The sequence below is a fragment of the Neolamprologus multifasciatus genome, chromosome 6, assembly GCF_963576455.1.
Source record: "Neolamprologus multifasciatus chromosome 6, fNeoMul1.2, whole genome shotgun sequence".
In the NCBI taxonomy this organism is placed as follows: domain Eukaryota; kingdom Metazoa; phylum Chordata; class Actinopteri; order Cichliformes; family Cichlidae; genus Neolamprologus; species Neolamprologus multifasciatus.
The window spans coordinates 35,376,525-35,399,647 of record NC_140444.1 but is presented as its reverse complement, the minus strand read 5'-3'; the positions used below and the strand labels follow the sequence as shown (position 1 = coordinate 35,399,647).

Here is a 23,123-nt window from a genome sequence, read left to right as displayed (position 1 = left end):
CCAAAGTGCTTTACACTACATTCAGTCATTCACACACTGGTGATGGCAAGCTACGTTGTAGCCACAGCCACCCTGGGGCACACTGACAGAGGCGAGGCTGCCGGACACTGGCGCCACCGGGCCCTCTGACCACCACCAGTAGGCAAACATGGGTTTAGTATCTTGCCCAAGGATATTTGGCATGCAGCCAGGAGGCAGCCTGGGATCGAACCACCGATCTTCTGATTAGTGGCTGACCTGCTCTGCCACCTGAGCTACAGCCACCCCAGTGTAGTGTGGAATGTAGAAAGTAATTTGAAGAACTTGTATGGCACAAAATATATATTTACATAGTTTTCACCAAACATCTGGTTGGTTACATTGGTGTAAGAAGTACATAATAATAAATAACTGCTTTGCATGACTAGTTCTTCATGTCAAAAAGACATTAGTATCATCCAAGCTGTGCAAAGGAACCGAAACATTTATTTTTATCCACATTTTTATCTTTTAATCCCTACTTTATAATGTTTTGCAGTGAACGACACGTAAACTTGGGACTCTTGGACAACCTTAATACTAACAATGTAGGGATAAAATGAGTGGACTGTTCAGTTATTTTCAAGCTTTATAGTGCAGCTGGCAGATAACCTGGTCAAGACTTCCATGTCTATTTGCAGGCCATTGTTGTCAACTGCAGATAAATTCAAAAAGCATTATAATGGCTTCAAGCAACAATGACTTCATCAAATGTCATCCCTCTCATGGACTCTTTAGCTGCGTGTAGTTGGGGTTTTAACCTCTTAAGCCCCAACGCCCCCTGATACGGGGGCAAAAAGCAGGAGATCAGGTAGGCTTGGGGCTTAAGAGGTTAATTAATGATGGTAAAAACTTCCTTTATTGTGATCAGTCAGTAGTACCCTAACCATGTAGTACCAACGTAGATGCTAATCAGAAATCTGGAAGCTTCTAGTACCCAAAACCTTGTCCTTTGCATACACAGTCTAAGAGGTGTCTAAGATATATAGATATCTATAGACTGAACTGTGCAAATTGGGCACTAGTTTGGGTTGAAAACTTTCTGACCTTTTCTTCTAGACAGACTTTTGTGTTAATCTGAATAAGAACATTTTTTATTGTCTGAAATATTTGTATTAATCTTCTTCATTTGCTAACAGCTTAGTCTGGGAATTTGCTGAGGTTTGAATGAAGGAAAATAGGTGAATTCATGATACAAGTTTTCAAACTGAGGCTGCTTTCCCACAAATTAATCAACTGTAAGCAAAAATATATCATTCTATAAATCCTCTGTCTCTCTCTCTCTATATATATATATATATACACACACACACACACACACACACACACAGCTAATCCAAAATGCTGCAGCAAGAGTACTGACAGGGACTAGAAAGAGAGAGCATATTTCTCCTGTTTTGGCTTCCCTTCATTGGCTTCCTGTTAAATCCAGAATTGAATTCAAAATCCTGCTCCTCACATACAAGGTCTTAAATAATCAGGCCCCATCTTATCTTAATGACCTTGTAGTACCATATCACCTTATTAGAGCACTTCGCTCTCGCTCTGCAGGCCTACTTGTTGTTCCTAGAGTATTTAAAAGTAGAATGGGAGGGAGAGCCTTCAGTTTTCAGGCCCCTCTTCTGTGGAACCAGCTTCCAGTTTGGATTCGGGAGACAGACACTATCTCTACTTTTAAGATTAGGCTTAAAACTTTCCTTTTTGCTAAAGCATATAGTTAGGACTGGACCAGGTGACCCTGAATTCTCCCTTAGTTATGCTGCAATAGACGTAGGCTGCCGGGGGATTCCCATGATGCATTGAGTTTTTCCTTTCCAGTCACCTTTCTCACTCACTATGTATTAACAGACCTCTCTGCATTGAATCATATCTGTTATTAACCTCTGTCTCTCTTCCACAGCATGTCTTTCATCCTGTCTTCCTTCTCTCACCCCAACCGGTCGCAGCAGATGGCCCCGCCCCTCCCTGAGCCTGGTTCTGCTGGAGGTTTCTTCCTGTTAAAAGGGAGTTTTTCCTTCCCACTGTCGCCAAAGTGCTTGCTCATAGGGGGTCATATGATTGTTGGGTTTTTCTCTGTATCTATGAAGCGCCTTGAGGCGACTTTTGTTGTGATTTGGCGCTATATAAATAAAATTGAATTGAATTGAATTGAATATTAAATGACAGTGCCTACTATAAGGGGAAAAAACATCTTCAAGCTGATCTTTATATTTCCCTGCAGCAGTTGTTGTCAGGTTGGCCATCGGTCTGTCACATTTTCATTAATCGAATATTCCTTGAATATCTTGAATACCTTACCAGGCTCATTTGAACGGCTGCTGTCTTATCATACATGAAGCGAGCAGTGTTCATTCATTCATTTCATTCACTTTGAATTAAGGAGGTATGATATGAGGCCTGAGTGGCGCATACTTGTGACATCACTAAATATTAACTTGTCTTAAAGAGACACCACACAACTGTCACTGTTACATATGCATAGAAAAGTGTCTTCTCTTCGACGTTGTCTGGTATGTGCAGACACCACACTAGTTCATCCCTTGATTGTCTTTTTTTGCCTGAATGTTTGGTGTTACGTAATGTAATAACCAAAAATGGTCAGCTCCAAGGACTGGACTGAATATGAGTGAAAGGGATCCAATCTTACAGAAAAAGAGCTTCTGAAAGATTTTCACTTTTTTACAATCACAAGAAAGTCTGGGTGCTCGCACAGGACCTTTGCACAGTACCACATCGCCAGTATATGAAAAATAAACTAACTGTGACATCATGATGTTCTACAAAAACATCATGATGTCATCATGATGCCGTTACACAGCAGCATTGCTCAATGAAAAGAAGTGAACATGTGATTTGGTGACATGAATCTTTGGCACCCACCTGTAAAGTCACTGCTGTTTGAAAACCATGGGTGTAAATTTCAGCTTGACTTATTGATGGAGGCTTATAGTAATGCATGCGGTAATTTGAGCTGAAAGTATGTGTTATATATTTTCATGATAGAAGGTCACACAAAATGCTTTCATTGGAAGATCTGAATAATAATCCATAGAGGGCTATAAACTTGAGGTTAGGGGGTTTATTAAAATTTTACCCCTATTTTCTATTTCATTATTCCTATTTTGAACACCTAGTTCCTGTGCACTGCAAAATACACCAAAATTGATTGACGCACGGTGCTGTGGTGAAAAGATTTTTCAATATCTATTTAATAAAGGCTGGAACAAAACAAAACGAGGTCAGACCTCCTAAAGTGAGTGTAACCTCCAAATTTTCACAATATTGATTCAGTGAGCCACAGATAAAGAGCTGGCATATATGTGTTCATGAGTGAAATAGGAAAACACACTTGCACACACAGAGTATTTAAAGAGGGAGTCTTTTTGCAGCCTTAGGCATAGTGTGAGAAATAAATATTTGATAGGAGAGTGACCTACTTCATGTGCCCTGAAAAGTTATTTGTCTTTTCCTGCCTCCCGCCACCTCTAAGGCCTCCATTCTTAGGCCCTGCAGCAGAGAAGGCCAGAGATAAAGATGGAGATAGTCACATTTATAATGAAAGTAGAAAAGGAGAAAGAGGTGGGCATGGCCAAAGAATTAGAGAGCAGATTAAGATGTGAAGCAGAGAGGTGGTAATTGTTCAGCTGCTGGAGGCAGCTAGAGAGCCCATTCATACAAGTAATCTTATTGGTTGAATTAACATCTCACTACTTCAGGGCTGCTGGCTAATACAACAAAATAACACTGATGTAAAACCCTCAAGCAGATATATCAAGTGTGGCAGTAATCAGAAAATATGTGTAATAGTATGCTGGAGTTTTACTTGATATCATGCAGGTTATGTTTTTGTGTTTGTTTGGTAAGATGTGTGTAAAGTTGACATTTGATAAGTTACAGACACATTGCCTGCGTACATTATGAGAGAGCGCCCCCTCCCTAAGCCTGGTTCTGCTGGAGGTTTCTTCCTGTTAAAAGGGAGTTTTTCCTTCCCACTGTTGCCAAAGTGTTTGCTCATAGGGGGTCATGTGATTGTAGGGTCTACCTTACAATATAAAGCGCCTTGAGGCGACTGTTGTTGTGATTTGGCGCTGTATAAATACAAATTGAAGTGAATTGCCAACGGGACCAAATTATTCCCCAGATGAGTCCCTATTATATAATTTTGCATCTGCAAATCCTACGTTTGCTTCGTTGGACAAACTTAAAATGCATGGCTCCGTGACTTTGTTATTCTTATTTTTTTTATTGCCATACATCCTGATATTACATCCTGATGAATGGTGTATAGTAATATCTACACCCCAATGTTCAAGTGCCTCAATGTTCCTCTCATCGGGGCAGTGCTTGACCTTTAATATCTTTGAAACCCAGGGAAGGGATGAGGGGTCAGACTCTCCTCCCTGGGGTTGCAAAAGCAATCCAGGTTGTACAAAAGCCTATGAGAAAATTGTTTTGTCTTTATTCGAGTTTCCTGATGTATTTATGTTCCCAGTTGCTCGTTTCAAGTATCTGGCCTACAAACATTTCAGTTACCTGTGGTAACCACCGGTCATGAGGGAAAACTGTGTTTTCCTGACTGGTTGGTGAACGGTTGCTCTCGAATGCTAAAGCCCCATTCATGCAGGGCTAGAGACTGGTCAGTGGGCCCCTGGCAATCACTCATCACTAGGGAAAATTGTGCGTTCTGCTACCAGTTGGTGAGTGGTCGCTGGAAGTTGTTGACAGTCGTGAAACTGGATTTCAAAGAAATGAGATGCTACATTTAAAACCTTGTGTTGGATTTTGTTACTAGCAGGTTACTGTGGTTCCCAGTATTTGCACGATGCTGACTTGTGATACTGAAACTGTAAAAAGAGTGATGCAATATTTTAATGACAGTCCATTGATCAAAGCTCAGCCTTGGCACTTGTTGCATCGAATCAGTGCATTGCATACGGGCAGGTTATGGTGTTCCTATGAAACAAAACACAAACTCAGACAGGACTCGAGGTATTTTCACAACAAAATTTATTAGAAGAATAGTGGTTTTGAAAAGAAGGTTCTAGCATCCAGTGAATACTACCTTACACAACATTACAGCTGAAATGTGTGGCAAAAATGGCAATTTTCTTTTTTCTTTTTTTTCTTCCTTTTTTACCAAATTGAATATAACATAACCAGTAAAATATTTTACACATGCACAAAGACAGATATAATCAGCGTCGCCTGATATTCAATGCAAAATAAAGTAAAAAAAACAAAAAAACAAAGGAACTCAAATCATCATCTTTAATCTTTTCATATAAAAAAATCACAGACATTATGAGATGATTTTTTATTCATTAGCCCAAACAAAAAATCAGATTTTGAATTCAAAACAGGAAGAAAGGGGGGAAATAAAATTGTCAGTCAAACTAAAACCGATTATTGTGATCCTTGTTAAGTGCTCATTTACATGGACATTAATAACAGAAGTCTAGAAGAATAAAAGTCCAACTCACAACGTACAAAATAGAATGAAAACAAACGAAAAACAAATTGTACATTGTACATAAATTAAACTACAATATGAGAAAATATTTTCAATTAGTTTTTTAGTCAAACTGTAAACAGTAGATATTGAAAAATGAGGTCCATCGGGGTATTTGGAGAACCTGTATGTAAGTGTGCATGCATGTGTGTATGTGTGTTTATGAGAGGTACAGTCCAGGTGGGACCAAACCGTGAAAGGGGGCTTGAGCGTCCTGAGCATCGGCACAGCGCCCCCCCGAGGGCCCGCTGGACTGAAGGAATGAGGTATATCGTCAAACCCAAAAACAAAATCTCAGTGGAAAAGAGGAAAACAAAAAAAGAAGCCCAGCAGACCCCGTCTCGGGGCGTCCAGCCACCCGTTAAGAAGCGAGGTGAGATTACGAAATCTTAGAAACCTCAGCAGGACAAAAACCAAGAACAAGAAAAGAGGTTTGTTGTTCTATCCAAACTAAAGTCTAAACCCCTGGACAACACTTCTTGCATCTACCAAATATTACAAGCCTTTTTCCAAACCAATCAGATTTATTTCTATCTCAAAAAAATCAGGTCACTACCAAAACCAACATTAGGAATGTAGAAAGTAATTGCAAGAGCTCTAACATGAAATACAGCTTTACATAGTTCTCACCAAACATCAGTGATGTGATTGTTGTAAGAGGTACAAAATTTAGGCAATATGTATACTACACTCCTGTCATCAAGACCAGGCCAATAAATAACTGCTTTGCATGACTAGTTCTTAGCATAAAACAGACATTGGAATCTGCCAAGCTGTGCGAAGCAACACAAACACTTAACATCCAGCAGAGGCATCAACCAATCACAGCAGAGATGAGTGGCTGTCTTAAAAAAACCAGAAATTAAAAAACAAAATCACAGAACAAATGTGCACAACATCACTGAAAACTGCCCAGCAGATATTTCTACCCAAGTTAGACTCGCCTCGTTCCTGAACACAGCCGCAGGTTTGGTGACATGAGAGTCAGCTTAGCTTTGTAGAGAGGGTTACTAGGTTTTCCCTGAAGCTTTAGAAGAACTGAAGGCAGATCCATCACATTTCTCTGTTGTGTGTGGCTCCACAGGTGGTGGAGGAAAAAAAAAACAAAGTTAGCACTTAAACCAGAGGGATACCTGAAGATGGCTTACTGTATCTTCTCTGGTTTTTAAACCAGCATTTGTAAAGGACCGTGGACGGCTTTAAAGACAATTTTAAAGCCAAACCACTGTTGTGTGCACTTGTCTGACGTGTTTATTTTAAGAGGTTAGCTTGGTGTAAGTCACTGTTAGGTTGGTGCTTCGTAGCAACACAATAATCGATTCCTGATTACTGCACAGAGCAAAAGCCATGGCACTTAACGCAAGTCAGAGAGAGAACAGAGTGCTTACAAAGACTCAGTGGTTATGAACTGAGAAGACAGCTAACATTCAGAACATACTAAACCTATCCAGAGGTTACAAAAAGAGACATGTAAGGATAGAAAACGAGATGTAATTCCATGAGTAGAGGGCGAGACAGACTGTTTCGGATCAAATTTTGGCTGTAATTCGTTTTCATAGGAACAGGCTTATGAAATAAACTATAGTTAAAGTTGATCACTGCTAGGCCTCGGTATAGATTAAGTACCTGAATAAGAGTGAGAGCAGTGTTGTCAAGGGTCCCTGAGGGTGTCTGGGTAATGCAATTTAGGTCTGTAAGGTGCCCAGAGAGAAGCATCTTTTACAGACAGAGATGCAGTTCTTCAAACTTGCACGCTGTTTCATTGAGTTTCCATAAGAGCACAAAAAGATTAATGTTCCTTAAAAACAACTCTGAGGCGAAAACATGGTTGAACTGAGGGGGAAAAAATCGAAAGAAGCAAGCTTTGCACATCGTTTCTTACATAGGCACACACATTCACGCTCATACACTTGAAAAAAATTACTTTACACAAGGAAAACAGAATGATTGCAAAAGAGCGTTAGCCAAAAACTACTACGAAAGCTGTTGCAGTGACAAACAAACACCTTAGGTGCACCTTCTTAGAAAAGGGGATTTTTTTTTTCCTCGGGGGGCTATATTTTATATTCAAAACATCCGAATCTGTCCTGCGGACAACATCCAAAAAGAAAAGGAGAGCTTTTGGATTAACCAGCCTCTTCAAACAAAAGGACTGAGGGGTATGTACACCAGCATGCAAAAATATCAAGAGCGTCAACGTCCACGAAATCATCCGTCACTCCCAGCAAAGCGGTGTTTCGAGGGAGCCGCTTTTTCTAACAACTTGGCTGTCTGTTGGCTTCTGTGGAGAACCTGAACGGGGTTCATCACCCCTCCACTTCCTTCATTTAAAACAGTCTTTTCTTTTCTAGACATAAAAACACGCAAAAACCGTTCATTCTCAGTGCCTTCAGTATACAATCCCAACCCATCTGTGAAAAACCAGGCGAGGACTGATGGGTAAAGCCGATCTATATACACGACCATCCTGAAGATAAGCCATCACCCTCCCTGCAGCCCTTCAACCCACCCAGTGTGACTTCATATCTAAGTCATCTTCATACATATACTGTCTTTACAGTGTCCGCTTCAGGAAAAAAAGAAAAAGAGACCCACCCGCTTACCCACCCATCCCCCCATTTCACAGAATCAGGCCTAAAAAGACTACAACTACACAAGATCCTAGTTTCACTACATCGTCTGTTAACAAAAAAACCCAAAAACAACCTCGAGCCGCCCTGCCCCTTTGCCCTATGCTACATCATGGGAAAATAGCAAGCAAGAACAGAGTAAGAAAACAAACACCAAAAGCGACAGAGTGGGAGCGATTTCACCGAACATACTGCACTGGACTTCTGTATTGTTTCCCTGAATCATCAATGGAAAAGGCTCATCCTCTTCCTTTTCAAGATAAAAGTATATGACATTAGAGATTTTTATATACATATGCATTTGTGTTTATGTCTGCGTGGGGCTTGTATAGGTATATCTATGTGCACATATAGAGTATTCTTTTATTCTTAAATATGTATAGTTAAATTAGAGGTTTGTTGTGTTTGCGTTTTTTTTCTTCTTACATTCAGTTTTTAACAACAATAAAAAGTTGATAAAGAGGTATGCAAAGGGAACAAGGTGGGGAATGTGTGGTTTCAAGTGTTTCACATACAGCGTTGGCCTTCATTCTATCAGCAAACCCACTTAGAAACAAAAGACTGGAGAGTCTGTTTTTTTAAAAATTCCATCTTTTACGGGGATTCAAAGAATGTCTTCTGTGAATCTTTCTGAACCACCGGGAAATAGCACGGTTTAAAATCGTCTTGAAAACAACAGCTCAATGCAGTGTGGGCTGTGAAAGGATTAAGACCAAGAATGTCGACAAATTAGAAAATAGAACATGTGGGAATGTGAAGCTAAATTAGTGTTTCAAAAAAAATAGACAAAGCAAACTTGTGGAACCTTTAGCGGCTACGACGCACTACATTTGGCAGGAGGAACAAAGAAAAAATGACAAAAATGGAGATGAAAGTGTCCAGAGATGAGTGTTGATGGACAGGGTCTGACAATATAAGGAGGTCGTCAAGGTTACATGGATTTCTTTTCTGAGGTATTCTGTGTTGTACGTTTTTTTCTTTTTTACATTTTTGCTCACCAAAAACACCAAGATGAAAAAAAAGAGCGTCATCAAAGACTGAAAGAAAGAACAAACACAGCGTTATTTTTCCCGCACGTGGATTCAAAGCGCTCGTTCTGCTTTATTTTTTTCTCTTCTTGTTTTTAATGGAGCAGCGTCCTGTAATCTTTACATTTGGGAAGGCGACAGTCCGAGTCTTGTTAGATCTCCAGAGAACCAACGAGCTGGGCTGTTAAACGAGCTCTGCATGAGCCTCCCCTGCTATGAGTTATTCAGATTTACAATCCTTGCTGTTTATAAAGCACTGGAAAAGTATTTGGCTAAAAAACAAAGTACAGAATTCATCAAAAACAATAAAATACCCTTTCAAGTGATGTTCTTGCTTCCAGATGAGCGTGAGGTCTCGTGACATTTAATCTTCTTTACAGTTTGAGAATTTGTATCTCACCCACCAAACTTCCTGTCTGACGACCGACCTCCAATATCCACTCAGCGAGTGCCAGTCTGTCTGACCTGACAATCGATCTTACTCATGAGCCAGTGTTGTTCTTCAGCTTGACTAAAAATGCAGTGGTTATCTGCATGTAGTGTAGACTTCATAACTCGAAGGTAACAGAGAAGGTACGTGGCTGTCAAAGACGGCAAATTAAGCGAATGTCATGACGTGAAGGACGGCAAAAACAAGCTACAAGAGGATCACGGAAAACACACGGGCGATTTCAACGAAACACAACGCCTGCTCACTTTTTTTCTTGTTTTTCTTGCTCCCTCTCTCTCTTTCTCTTTTTTTAAACATAGAAACCAAAAGCCAAGCCCGAACTCATTACCCTGAACCATCAAAACAAGAGATCAAACCTTTAAAACACGGGGAGAGTTCATAAAATTTACACTACAGCTGAAATGTCAACCAAATCCCATACGTAGAATTTCAGTGGGTTTTCTTTCCTTCTAGAAAGACTCAGTATTTCAGAGGATAGTGATCTCCTTGTTGCTAAAAGAGTCTTTAAAAAACAAATATGTACACAGTTAACCCAAGGAAAGAAAAGCTTCTGTGAAGAGTTACCAGAATAAAAACAGAACACCAGAAGAAGAAGAAGGAAATGACGTTTATGAAAAGGCCTGAAGAAAGGTGACAGACCTGCAGCGGCCCAGGAACGCCCCATCTCTCTGGGAACAAACGAGGCCCTGTCAGCCCTGCAGCGCTCACGCTCCAACGACCAAAGATGCTGTGAGAATGACACATAACCACGGGACAAAAAGTGACGGTATCAAGAAGTTGATGATTAGTCTTCTGTAAAGAGACGCGCCGGCATGACAGAGCATCACTGGAAACTTTTTATAGATAGGAAAGTCAAAATCGGACACATTTTCTGTAAGGAAAAAACCAACAGCCTGATAAAATCCTCTATGCAGCATTTAACTTCACCAGAGGTCCCTGAAAAGGGCTGATGAAGATTCACATGGATGTACAGCCTGGGAACGAATGAAAAATGACGTTTAACTTTACCTAAGAGGAAATACGCTTCAGTTTTCAAGTCAGCCTTGTGCAGCTGACTTCTCTGCATCTGAATAGATTGCTACAGACATGACAGACTGAGGTAGCAACAATTTCAATCTTTGTGGTCTGTAGCATCGTGTCTTAGTCCGGTAGCATTTCCCTCAACACACAGTACACTAGACAAAAGCAAATGAATCTGCCGCACTGCTCAAGTTCTACTAAAATATCCAAATTAGACCCTAAATCTTTGTGAACAGGTGTCAGCAGAGTTGGTTCTGAGTTCAGAGGAACAGAGACCGTAAAGGGTCAGACACACCTCCACAGGGGAACGACGCTGCAAGATTGTCATGGCAACACACAAGAGCACCTCAGAGTTCCTTCACAAAGCCCCGAATTGCATTTTCACCCCCCATTGAATCACATTGAATCTGGTCAACTATTTTTGTACCTAAAAGCTTCAGATCAGCAGTAAAGTAATGTTGAGTTCTGAAGTGAATTTCAGCATCATCTCAATAAAAGCCTGATGTTTAACCGTATCGTGGGGGTGGGGAAGGCGACCTTCGGCGGCCTTTATTCTTCTCCACTTCACTTAGATTTCACCGTTGCATTCCCATCCACCTCCTCAGACCACTGCATCTATCTGACTGTCTGTAAGGAGGGCTGAGATGCACACCAGCAAAGAGGGCCTGCTGGGTAAGGAAAATAAAAAAAGTGTGCCTCTCACGGTGTAACCTAATCAAGCAGGGTAACAGGAGGGTGGGGCTGTGAATTTTAAACCTACAAATTTGACCCGAATCTCACAACGTTTTCTTTGAAGGAAAAATGCCACCCTTCAAGCTACTTTGTAATTTCAACCAGGTTGTTAGATTATACTTGATTAAGAAAGCAACCCTTGAGCACTAGATTTGAGATTGTTTCTTCAAATTCAAGATAAGAGTCTTCAAAAAGGCACTCTTGATTCCACTGATTGAACAACTTTATGTAATCACTTATTCGGCCCCGTAAAAATAATCAAAGCCTACTGGAAAAATGTTCAAATAACTTTATATCCTTGGAGGGCATCGTTAGTTTGTGATTTGTGCCAAAATACCCTGGCACGTCCACGTTTCTTTAATGCTGTTAAACAGCAGCGAGTGAAGGAGTCTGTTGTGTTGATTGCTGCAGATCAGCATCATTCCAGAGGCGTGTCTGGCCTTTAAGATCTGTACTCAGCTCTGCTTTCAAAGCCAACCTGCTCCTGAGTGACTGCTTGTCACAAACACTTTGACATTTAAAAAACTTGGCATCGCGCTCCGCGTCAGAGGAGATGCACATTTCAACAGACCTCTTAGCAGCGCTTGTACAAATGTGTCGAGAAGAAACAGCACAGCTTACGATGGACGAGGAGAACCGTAACTGTCAGTTGATGCCGATTCTTACTTTGGAAAACTGCGTTCCGAGTGCAGTAGATCCTGTTGCAAGAGAGCAAAAATGATTCTTGGATATGCAGTTGGATATGTGGTTAAAAGAAAAATCCATCCCAAAGCACACTGGGCATATTTTTCTCAGACATGTGTCCAAAACTGGGATTAATTGTGGACTGCGGACTTAATCCATCATTTTAACTACTGGTGATATGCTGTGCATTCCTGCAGCTGCTTCTTAGACTCCAGAATCATTTTTGTCTTTAAGTAGATAAATCCAAGCCTAAAGCTCAAATTGTCTCGAGAGAGCAGCGTGCAATCCTGCAAGAGACAGTCGAGGAGCAATGTTTACTTTACCTTTATATGATTTGAAGTGTCTCGCTATAGGTCAAATGTGGGATTTTATTTAAAAACAGATAAAGAAAATGCTCCTTCGAACATGCCTTCTAAATAAGACTTGAATGATTTATTGACGAGAAGTCATCCTTCATGTTTGTGCTTTTTGGCAAGCAGATACGACGCTTTACCACACGTTCTTTCTATATCAAATAAACAGCACGTTCTGCTATTGATTTCCCCACGTCCAGCCAAAACCGAATGCAGCCCTCGACTCCAAATCGTTCCATTTCTATTGCCTCACCACCCAATAAATTCATCCCCATCCTCCAGGCCCCGTGAAAAGAAGTCCTGGGAATTGAGGGTTGTCACTTACAGCAGCAAAAATAGACTAGGTAGCTTGAAGGAAACGTTCTAAAAAAGACTGCAGGAATGCACAAAGCACCGCAGACTGGCCACTTAGACGAGAACAACTGTAGGGAGGATTTTTCCTTTACCAGAAAAAAGGAAAAGGAGTCTTTGTTGAAAGGCAAGAAATAAACAAAGTGATTTTCACAGAGGCAGTGCCTGCAGTGCCCCAGTGTGCCAGATCAAAATCAGCCAGCAGGGCTGATGTTCTGCAGGCTGTGGACAAAACACACCCACCTGCTTCTAAAAGAGACACGGCAGACTCCAGCTTCATAATTATACATATAATCCGCCCACACAAAGTGTGGCTACCTGATGAGGAGCGAGAATGTGTGTTGCTGTGGGTGCGTCACGTCTCTATTGGTTTGTGTGCGTGCGCGCGCGCTCTGTGCTAGCAAGAATACAGAAGTGTATTCATGGAAACCTGGCTTCTGGCTTTTAAAGAATTCATTTTTCTTTTTTGTTTAACAAACAAATATGCCATTTGAAGAACAACAGTACAAACAATCACAAGAAAAGAAATTTTCAAAATCTGCTTATGTCAGTTACATCTAAAAATCTGGAACCGAGCCGCACTAAAAATCCTGATTCTTCTGGTTTCTGTGTTTCTAATATACAATCAGCTGCTTTGAAGTGGTCAGACCTGAGGTATAAATGACAACCAGATATGCAGCGTGACAGAATAAGAAACAGACGCGACGTCTCTGCGGAGAGGTGCACGGCAATCGTATACATAATTCTTTCCTTCCTGGTATCCCACCACATCGTGCACCGCCCAATGACAGAACGGCGCATCCCGTGTCGTCTAATAAGTGAGGTTACAGTAGTTGTTTTGTTTGTTTTTTTTGACATTTTTTTCTCCTTTTTATATCTTTGTCAGTCTTTCTCTCAGAAGAAAAAAAACAACAAATTGAATTACAACAGATCTAAAAAAAAAACCCAAAGAGAAACTGATTAGCTCACATGAAGATGCAAAAAACAGTAAAAATAAATACATACATATTCATAAGATATAGCTTTTTTTCATTTTGAACATCGTTAAGGACATTTTCCTGTGCGTGCTGTGTTTTTTTTTGTTTTGTTTGGGAATACAGTGTCAAATGTTTAGGAAAAAAATCACAGCTCATAAAGGAAGGTTAACTTGTCCACCTGTCCCCCAATCTCCACTGCTGGGTCTCTGATTTCTCTGGGTTTGAGAAAGAAAAAGGACAAAAAGTACCCTGGTCAGGTTTCATCCTGGAGTTCTGTTACACTTGGAAACAAACATATGTATATTTAAAAAAAAACGTATTCCTTCTCAAACCAGGGTGAAACCAACCTGACTCACAGCCTCCAGGGTGAAACCAGATGACTGAACCTGTAAATGTTTAGAATTTTAGCAGGAAGAGGGTTTTACTCTCCCCATATAAGACCAACCTAAACCTGGGATAGCTGTATGGTCCCCTATGCTATAATGTTTTTTCGCAAATAAAAAAAATACCTTAAAAGCGGCGGGTGGCAAGTATTGGTCAGTCAGACACTTGACGTGTCTTTTTTTGCAATGTGAAGGCGAAACAAAGAAGAAAAGCTTATAAAAGCGTAGAAACAGTGGAGGATACTGTATTTCCCAGAGTATCAACTACACCTTTGCCAAGCTCCCAGGTAAGGGATACGTGAAAGTACGAGGCACGGAAAGGAGTTCTGAGAATGAGGTATAGCACTCGGTCTCTACTGACCAAGTTAGCATGTTGTGTGTGAGCGCGTGCGTGCGCACACGCGTCTACTAATTCAGTACAGGTAGTTAAGTCATGCGCCATTTTCCGACTGACAAATATTGCTGCCCATCCCACTGGCTCGATCCTGAGACATTTGCGGTATTAAAGGCTACTGAAAACGACCGTGTTTCCAATGACAGCAGCAGAAAGCGAAAGGAGAGAAAGCAACAGTCTGTTAAAAAAAAATCAAGCATCTGCAGACTGCTGTTCGACGGATTCATGTCACTACATTCATTAACTTGAGTGTTTGTTATTTTGTCAGAATATAAATAGATAGACACGTAAGTGAGACTCGGTTGCAAGGAGGAGGACATTTTCGGACAGGGGGAGCGGTTAACCACATGACTAGAAACAATCGACGAAACCCAAGAGAAAAAGAAACAAAATAAATATATGTGTATATATAAATGGCATGCACCTCAGTAGATAAGTTCAGGCTGAAAATGGGACTCGTGCTTTTAGAAAGCAATGACAAATACAGAGCCAAAGCCAGCTGTAACGTAACAGGTTCAAGAAAGGTCGAGAGGAAAGTTTTGTAGATGATTTAGTCACTTGAATAAATTATACAGCAGATATTGTTTGGCCCTCAAGGAATCGCCTCTCTCAGGGGATTTCAGTCAAAGTGCCAATTGAGTTAATTTATGCACACATGACGCCAATTACATAATGCATAAATGGGTTTTGTTTTTTTAAAAAAAAACATATTACATGACCAGGGAGATTGGTGTGAGGGAACACAATGTGAGATGTGTTTTGTTCCTACTTTCATTCACAGCTTTGGTGCCTTTTATCAAAGGCAGGTTCATAACAAGTGCTTTACTATCACCACTCAGGCTTTGATCCTGTTTTAACTATCAGATCAGTGCATTGTCCTTCGCTGGGTCCAACTTGATGCACGCGACAACCTTTTAGACACTTCAAATGCTCAGCATTGGCAAAGTGTTGGACGCATTTCATGCATATTGATTCCTGGCTATATTGTCCCAGGATTACTACTTTTTATTGTTGTTGTTTTTTTAGTTACTTCAGTTAGCTTTGCATGCCTGGCCGTCACACAAAGTGGACAACCAGTAACCCCAGGGGTGGGAGAAGATTGCAACAGGTAGTAAATGATTCTAACTGTGTTGGATTATTATTACTCTCAAGATTAATATTCTGAATTGGCCCAAACCCAAAATCAGCCAAAAATAGTGGTGCATGCCATTTGTTAAAAGAGAATAAACAAAATCAAATCAAATAAATAAAATGTACAATACATTTCAAAAGGAGTGAATCATCGTCATTTCATCCGAGCAGAGAGTTACAATTCTCATGTCAAAAATCTCACAGACTGGGTGAGCACCAGGCAGTGTCAGGAGCGAAGAGCGACATTTAGCGACGAAGGGGAGGGGAAAACAACGAGACAACACTACACAAAACTGAACTTGTTCAAGCTGTCAAACTTTTTTTTCTTTTCTTTTTAAATGGTGGAGGTAATTGAGAGGAAAATAAGTGGTTTGGGTCCAAGCTGCACCTTTCAGAAACACTAAAGCTTTTTTTATGCCATCTCTCTGACCTCCTCATCGCCCCCTCTGTTGTATTCCTCAGAAAAGAGCTACACTGCATGCATAACCTTAAACTTTCTTTCTCCTTTGTTTTTCTTCTTGTGTTTAAAAAGTGCTATCTTAGAGGTTCAGCGCCATAAATCCACAAATCCAACATCAGTGTTCTGTTCTTTTCCTTAAAGGTCTATCTGCTGCTATGGCACCGCCATATTATCCATATGGCCCTCCCAGAGTCAAAGCACTGCTGAGAAGCTTGCCGTGTCCTCTTTTCATCTACTATTAGGTCCAACAGGAAATTACCATATTTGTAATCCACATCTGTCTCAGTTACCCTGAGTTAAAAATGAGGAGAGAAAAAAAAACACCCAGAATCATGGATTGGCTTTTACATATTCAGTCATAATAAGTTATAATATATTAAAATCTGCCTTTCCCCCACCTACCAACTACCCCCGCCCACTGCATATTACCCACCCACCACCCCAAACTGAACACCCCACAATAAATGCACATTGTTGTAGTAAACTGCCTTTAAAACCATCTTTGAAGTTTTAGGGAGAAGAATTTCTTTTAAAACTCATGTGAGTTGCTTCTGCTTGGTTTTGATTAGAAAAAGGAAAGAAAAAAACAACATCAGCAATATGGTGTCATTAGCTAAGAAGCCAAAATCCATTAGCTTAGGTTAACTAAAGCCTCTATAGGAACTGGATAATGAACTGGGTAGCAGCACAGTTTCACATTCTGATCCTAAAAGGCATTTGTCCAGTAACGATCTTCATGAGAGGGTGAGCTCGCTTTAGTCACCATTCGCGGATGGCTCCGGCTTTCCAGGATCAGCAGTGAGAGACTGATGGAGGTCCGTGAGGTAGCATTCCGCCTTAAAAAACCCCCGCTGATCCATAAGCAGATCACCCCTTAAATTGTCCCTTGGCAAAAAAGAGGGTTAAAGAAGCCTCCTGCATCTGAATATGAATCAGCGTATGCAGGCGATGTGCACCTCTGACCCTTTGCAAAATTGTGACTGGGCTTCAGAGACAGACCATAATAAGTGCATGATGCATGGGCAACAATGCCGAGGTAACCTGGTCTGTAAGCGCCAGACCCAAAATGTAGTGCAAAAGAAAGCAAAACAAATCAAACGAAAAGATAGAGGAAAAGAAGTCGATTACAGAAGTCAGTAGTGTCCACGAAACTCACAAACATGCATCCCTGAATGACTTTTGTGTCTTCTCGTTCATAAAAAGGATGGGTTATTCTTGCTTTTCGTCCGCACGGAAATTAGCAGAATATTTGAAGGAGGAAAGAAAAGGATTTTCAGTTAAAGCGTCATGGCTACCTGGCAATAAGAGAGTGGGTTTGATTCCGAACCCTAACTGAGGAATATCAATGGTACAATTAAACCTTACAGTTGCAATTTTGAGCTAGTACTTGATGAGCAAGAGGGGAGTGATAAAGGGACCAATTTGTCACTTCTTCTAAGGAGTTAATTTTCAACCTTCCCCTTATTTTTCCCCATCATTATCATATTAATCCGAAGCAGACTGCATTTATAAGCAGCAATGCTTCAGTGTATCAAGTTCATAAAAGACGGGAGAGAATTTTTGGGGGTTGGGGATTATCAGCATGCGTAAATAATTGTCATTTACCTAATGTCTTTAGCTGCATTTGTTAAGCCCCTGAATAGAAAAGCTGAACAAATGCTTCTATAGCATCGCTCACATGACACTAGTTAAGAACCATCCGATTAGTTGTGTCTCTCCAGTTTAAGAATCCTCCTCATATAATCCCTGCATTTGTGCTCACCCAGATACTGCAAAGGAAATTGGCACAAATAAAGCCCCATCCATTTTCAAATTACTTAAGTCAGTTGAGGTTTACATGTGTAAGTCGTTTAGTCGATTGGTTTGAAATCGTCATCGATTTCTTCTTTTACATTGTCCTTGAGCTCGGCAGCTGCTAGCGATGCACCGTCGCCTCGTGGGGTTGCAGTGGGCGTGTTCTCCGACTCGTTGGGAAACTCCTGGCCTCCTGCTTCCATCTTCATCATCAGCTTGAGCTTCTTCTTTGGGGGGTTCTTCAGGGTCCCCATGCGCTCCTTGACCTTGTACTCCAGGGTGCTGTGTGGGATCCCATACATGTTCTGTGCCTTGGACACGCTCATCTTCCCGCTCATCACTACAGCTATGGCCTCCTCCAGAATCTCACTGTTGTACTGGCGATATCGGCCTCTCTTCTTCCTTGGCTGCTTGGAGCTTGGGTCCCCTTCCACATCTGAGATGGAGTACGCCGGCCCAGAACTTGAGTGGTCCAAGTCTGAGTTCCAATATTCAGCGGCCCCATCCAAGAGGCTCCCAAGGCTTCCTCCTCGGCGGTTCTGCTTTGGCAGAATGGCTCTTAGCTTCCGGCTCAGGGTGTTGTCCCCATGGCCACCACCCCCGACCCCCATGGCACCGTAGCCATAAAGCTCAGAGGAATGGGAATCCCAGGAAAGATCCATGCCCCGAACCTGGGGGATTTTCAGGTCAACAGGCGGAGAGTGGCCTTGGTCTCTCTTTCCTTCAATGTGATGATGTTGGGCCTTGGAAACCTGATTGTGGTGGTGATGATGAAGGGAACTCTTAAAGGCGAAGGCTCCGTGGTGGTTGTGGTGTTGATGCTCCAGGAATGTAGGCAGGTCTTTGAGGTCGCTCAAAGCTCCACTGGCTTGCTTCAGCTTCATTAGGCTTTCAAGGTGAGCCTTACTTCCCCAAAATGAAGAAGAACCCTTTTGGCCAAGCAAGGAATGGGACTGGCTATGACTGAGCAAGCCAGCTGACTCTAGATTAGACAGTGAAAGAGCAGGAGGTTGACTCAGAAGGCGATGCTTCTGGCTGAGAAGCTCTTCCTTAATACGCAGCGAGCGGGCCAGCGGGGGCTTGAAGGAGTTAGAGTTGACATATTTCTCCCTCATTCCGTCCTGCAAACTTTTCTGCAGCAGCCCATCCTCCTCTTCCGCCTCTGGCAGGGTATGATCTGCTTTGATTGAAAGTCTGGATGGAGAAGAAGACGAAGAAGAGAACTTCAGAAACACAGTTCTTCATATAAGATCAAAGTTATTTTTAAGACACGGGTAGATTTGAAACAATTGAGGTAATTACAAAAAAGAGAAAAGAGCAACAAACTGTATCCTGCACTTATATGAACTGATGCTTTAATACATACAGTATTGAGTGATTAATTAAAGCTAAAACTGACAACCTACTAAAACAAATCTTTGACATCTTTTATGCAACATGTTTTCTTTTTAAGCAGAATATTTGCTGTTTCCCACATTATTACTGAGCATCAATTAGCTATTCGCAGTTACTGCAGCTGCATTTAATATAATGTAGCACAAGGATAGATGGCATTATAGTTTATTCTTTGTCTAAATAAATCTCAATTGCTGCTTTTTTATGTAACCCGCTGCATGAAGGTGGTTTAATTTTGCCGTTACCAACAAAATTGTATTTATATTTCTACAGCAGTTGCCTTCCATAGTCTCTCCTTGCATGAGACACAATAGTCAGATGTTAACAGATGCCAGGGTTGGTAAATAGTTGCTGTGATGGAAGTCCTTGTTCTAATCATTATTATTTAAGTATTACTGCCAGCTGCAGTGAAGGTGGAGTAAGTCTGGACCACAGGGCAAGAGGTTCTCTAGAGGGGAAGTTGAGTGATATCAAAGACTGTCACAATAGAAACAGGCGAAGCCTTCTGATAAACACGGGACAGGAAGGGCCGACTGGCCTGAACATGACTTCCAAAATTGTTTGAACATGTCAAAACATGTGGAACAACTATGGGCAACTCTTGCGAAGTAGCCTACAGATCAGTGTTTGTGGGCTGCTGTTAGCCCTTTAGCTTAGCCCCTGCCACGGAGAACACAGCAGTCATAACAGATAAAGAGATTTTTGCAGTGGACTGAAACTGAGTGTTAAAAACTGTGCAAAATATTTGCTTTGCTTCTTCTGTGGGCTTCTTTAAATTTCTGGTTATTTTTCACACTTCTTCTCCTTCCTGTTTAAACCTACTTTTCAACCAGTCAGCATTCTTCCTACACAGAGCATCATCACTGTCAGCCTACACGCCGTTGCTTTTTTGAAGTACCGCATGCAAGCACGTCTGTGTTGGTTGCAAACCCAAAAATCCTGCGTAGCCAAAAAACCTACGCAAAACTGACACATACGTGGTTCCATGAATTACACTTAATGGTGGGGGGGGGGGAGCAGCAAGACCCCAACAGAGACACAGAGCAGGAATCAATGACAACAGTTATGTCACAGAAGGGAGGAGGGCCTGGGGTGGATGTGGGTTGAAAAGTGGCTTGCAGATGTGCAGCAACTGTGGGCAGCTGATGAGTGGAAGGGTGTCAGCTAAGTGCCAGCCAAGGAAAAGTGAATCTGCCAGGCTTAAGGTTGAGCCTGACTCTGTGGCCTCGCTGAACTAACAGTATGGGAGCATCACACAGCTCTTTCCCAGTCACTTTTTATTTATTTAAAAAAGGCACTATTTAGTGATGACAGCCATATCGAGTATGCATAACAAGATAGAGTAGTGCAGTCATAACAAAATCTGATGACCTATAATTTACCTGTTAACAGCTCCCCACTTTCAACCCAAAGTGAATACAAGTTCATAAACTGACAAATCTACTCTGCAGCTCCTTTTCACGAAAATAATCTATTGTGAATGCATGCAGTATATACTGATGGTGCAAATATTGACTGTACAGAACAGAGGAGAGATTATGCTTTTTATTTAGGTGTGTTTCATATAATGGTGAAGGTCTATATTAAATATTGCTATAGGTTGAATAATGAGGCCAGTACAGTTTATTTACAAATAATCTCTATGATCCAAAAGCTCAGTTTGTCTGTCTAAAGTTCAGACAGTTTGGGGTCTTTGGGCTCTGTGTGATGTCAATTCCCTAATATTCTGATCTCAGCCAGACAGCTTTGGCTGAGACCGCAGCGTTCCCAAGCATTTGATCTTCCAACCTTCTGTTTGCAGCAGCAGCCAATCAGAAGAAAGCTGGCACCATGGAGAGGAGCTAAAATTTCTTATCTCACATAAGGTGAAATGAGAGCTCATTATATCTGTCACAGAGAGGGTGCTGCACCACAAACTTCCCTGTGATTATTTTGGTTGACAGGCGATTGCTGCGATTGCTCATAGTTTGTACAGAAGAGACTGACCAGTCTGGAAACACTCGGCCCCTCGGAGCTGCAGTGAAACTTGAAAAATCACGATGGAAACCAGAAACATTTGCTTTAAAAGTAACGTTTTTCTTTATCACTGCAACCCACACATTTCGAAAGATGCTGTTTCACTGCTGGTTGAATAGCTTGTGGGCATTCGCACTAATTTCTACGCTGGAGATCATCAACCGGTCACAGAATCTGCACTTTTCCTGAGCACCTGGAGGTTGTCAGATGGTTGCCAACCAGTCTTTAGGCATGTGTGACTGGGGCCTAAAGCCACTTTAGCAGAGATCAAGAAGAAATATGGAGCTGTAGTTGAGTTTTATAGGGTTATTTAAGTTAAATCAAATATTCATTAATTAATAAGTATTTGGTAATCAATATGGTTGACAGCCATAAAGAGACTGCCAAGTTTTGTCTGTGAAGTGTAGTGCAAAATGACAACACTGCTTTACTTCCTTCACCAGTGCTGTTTCAGGCAAATAACTGAGCTGACAGTTATTTGCCTGAGCTGCTTTGGTTAAATAGACTAGTTTGCTTTCTTACCCTTTGAGTCCAGGTTTGGGGGTGAAGTTGAGCAAAGCTTTGGGGCTGCCTGCGCTGTGGTTCTTCTTTGTGGAGAGGTCTAGGACGCCATCTGGGAATAAACAAAGAGGAGAGAAAAAAAAGATTAAACACAACCGACCTCCAGCTCTACTCAATACACTGCTTTTCTTTGGAAAGAGATGTAACCCTTATTGTAAATGTCTGTATATCTCTACAATTACATCCTCAAAGAAACTATTTCAGAGGGAGACAACACTGTTTTTTTTTTATATTATTTTCTCTATTTCCGATTATTAATTTGTCTGTAATGCAAAACACAAAGTAAAAACAAAGAAAGGAATCCACGTGTGGCTGAAATTGAATCTATTAGGATTCCCACATACACTACCACCGAGCATTTGAAAATGTAAAAAGCAGGACAAATTTGTTACCTGCATATGAAATCGTGATATTTTCAGACCTTGCACGATCCATTTTCTTTTAGTGTACTATGCATTTATATTTTCTCCTCTTCAGTCCAGTTTGATTTTCACCAGACATGTTTAATGCCCTCCTATAGAAGGTTTTGGATTGCAATCAAGATTTGATTAACCTGAGCAGGAAGGCAGTTGCCATGGCGACCATACCATATTCCAGAGTGAATATGAGAAATCACCAAGTATAAACTCCGTTTGCTATACTGACAAATCCCCCATTATGTGTGTGTGTGTGTGTATATATATATATATATATATATATATATATATATATATATATATATATATATATATATATATATATATATATATATATATATATATATATATATATATATGTAGGGAGAGAGATAGAGAGAGATAGACATATATGAAACATCCAACATTATTTGGAAGGTTGGATGTGTCTTATAAATGAGCCTCTTCACACTGCATATCACGGTTTTGCATTTTATACATTCATAAAATATTCCATCACTGTTTGATCGATCGGCATGAATGTTAAAAGCTTTGGCATCTGCTTGTGTCTGTATATGAAACCACCTGTTTTTTCCCGTTTTTTTAGTTAAAAAAAGAAGAAAAAAAAGATGTTCTGTGTGCTTCAGAACAGGTGGAATCTGTGTGACACTCGCAGTGAAGTCCTGGAAATACTGTGGCTACATGCTGAGTGTGAAATCTCAGTTTATTTGTCAATATGTTTAGTTGACACACACGTGGAGAAAAAACTGATCATCCTATGTAGTGACATAAAGTAAGCAGAAAAAAGTGTAAGCTGGCACATTCTGTTATTTTTTTATTT

The 23,123-nt window shown here is 41.0% G+C and overlaps 1 protein-coding gene across 1 annotated transcript in view; it reads right to left on the bottom strand.

Moving 5' to 3' along the window:
- Positions 1-15,233: 15,233 nt before the first annotated feature.
- Positions 15,234-23,123, bottom strand: part of lcor (ligand dependent nuclear receptor corepressor) — a 48,542-nt gene continuing 40,652 nt past the window's right edge. Inside the window, exons 5-6 of the mRNA XM_085162794.1 lie at positions 21,849-21,939; positions 15,234-19,109 (exon numbers count right to left, since the gene is read on the bottom strand). Of these exons, the coding sequence (XP_085018920.1) occupies positions 17,972-19,109; positions 21,849-21,939 (1,229 nt within the window). The 3' untranslated portion in view covers positions 15,234-17,971. The remainder of the gene's footprint in view (positions 19,110-21,848; positions 21,940-23,123) is intronic.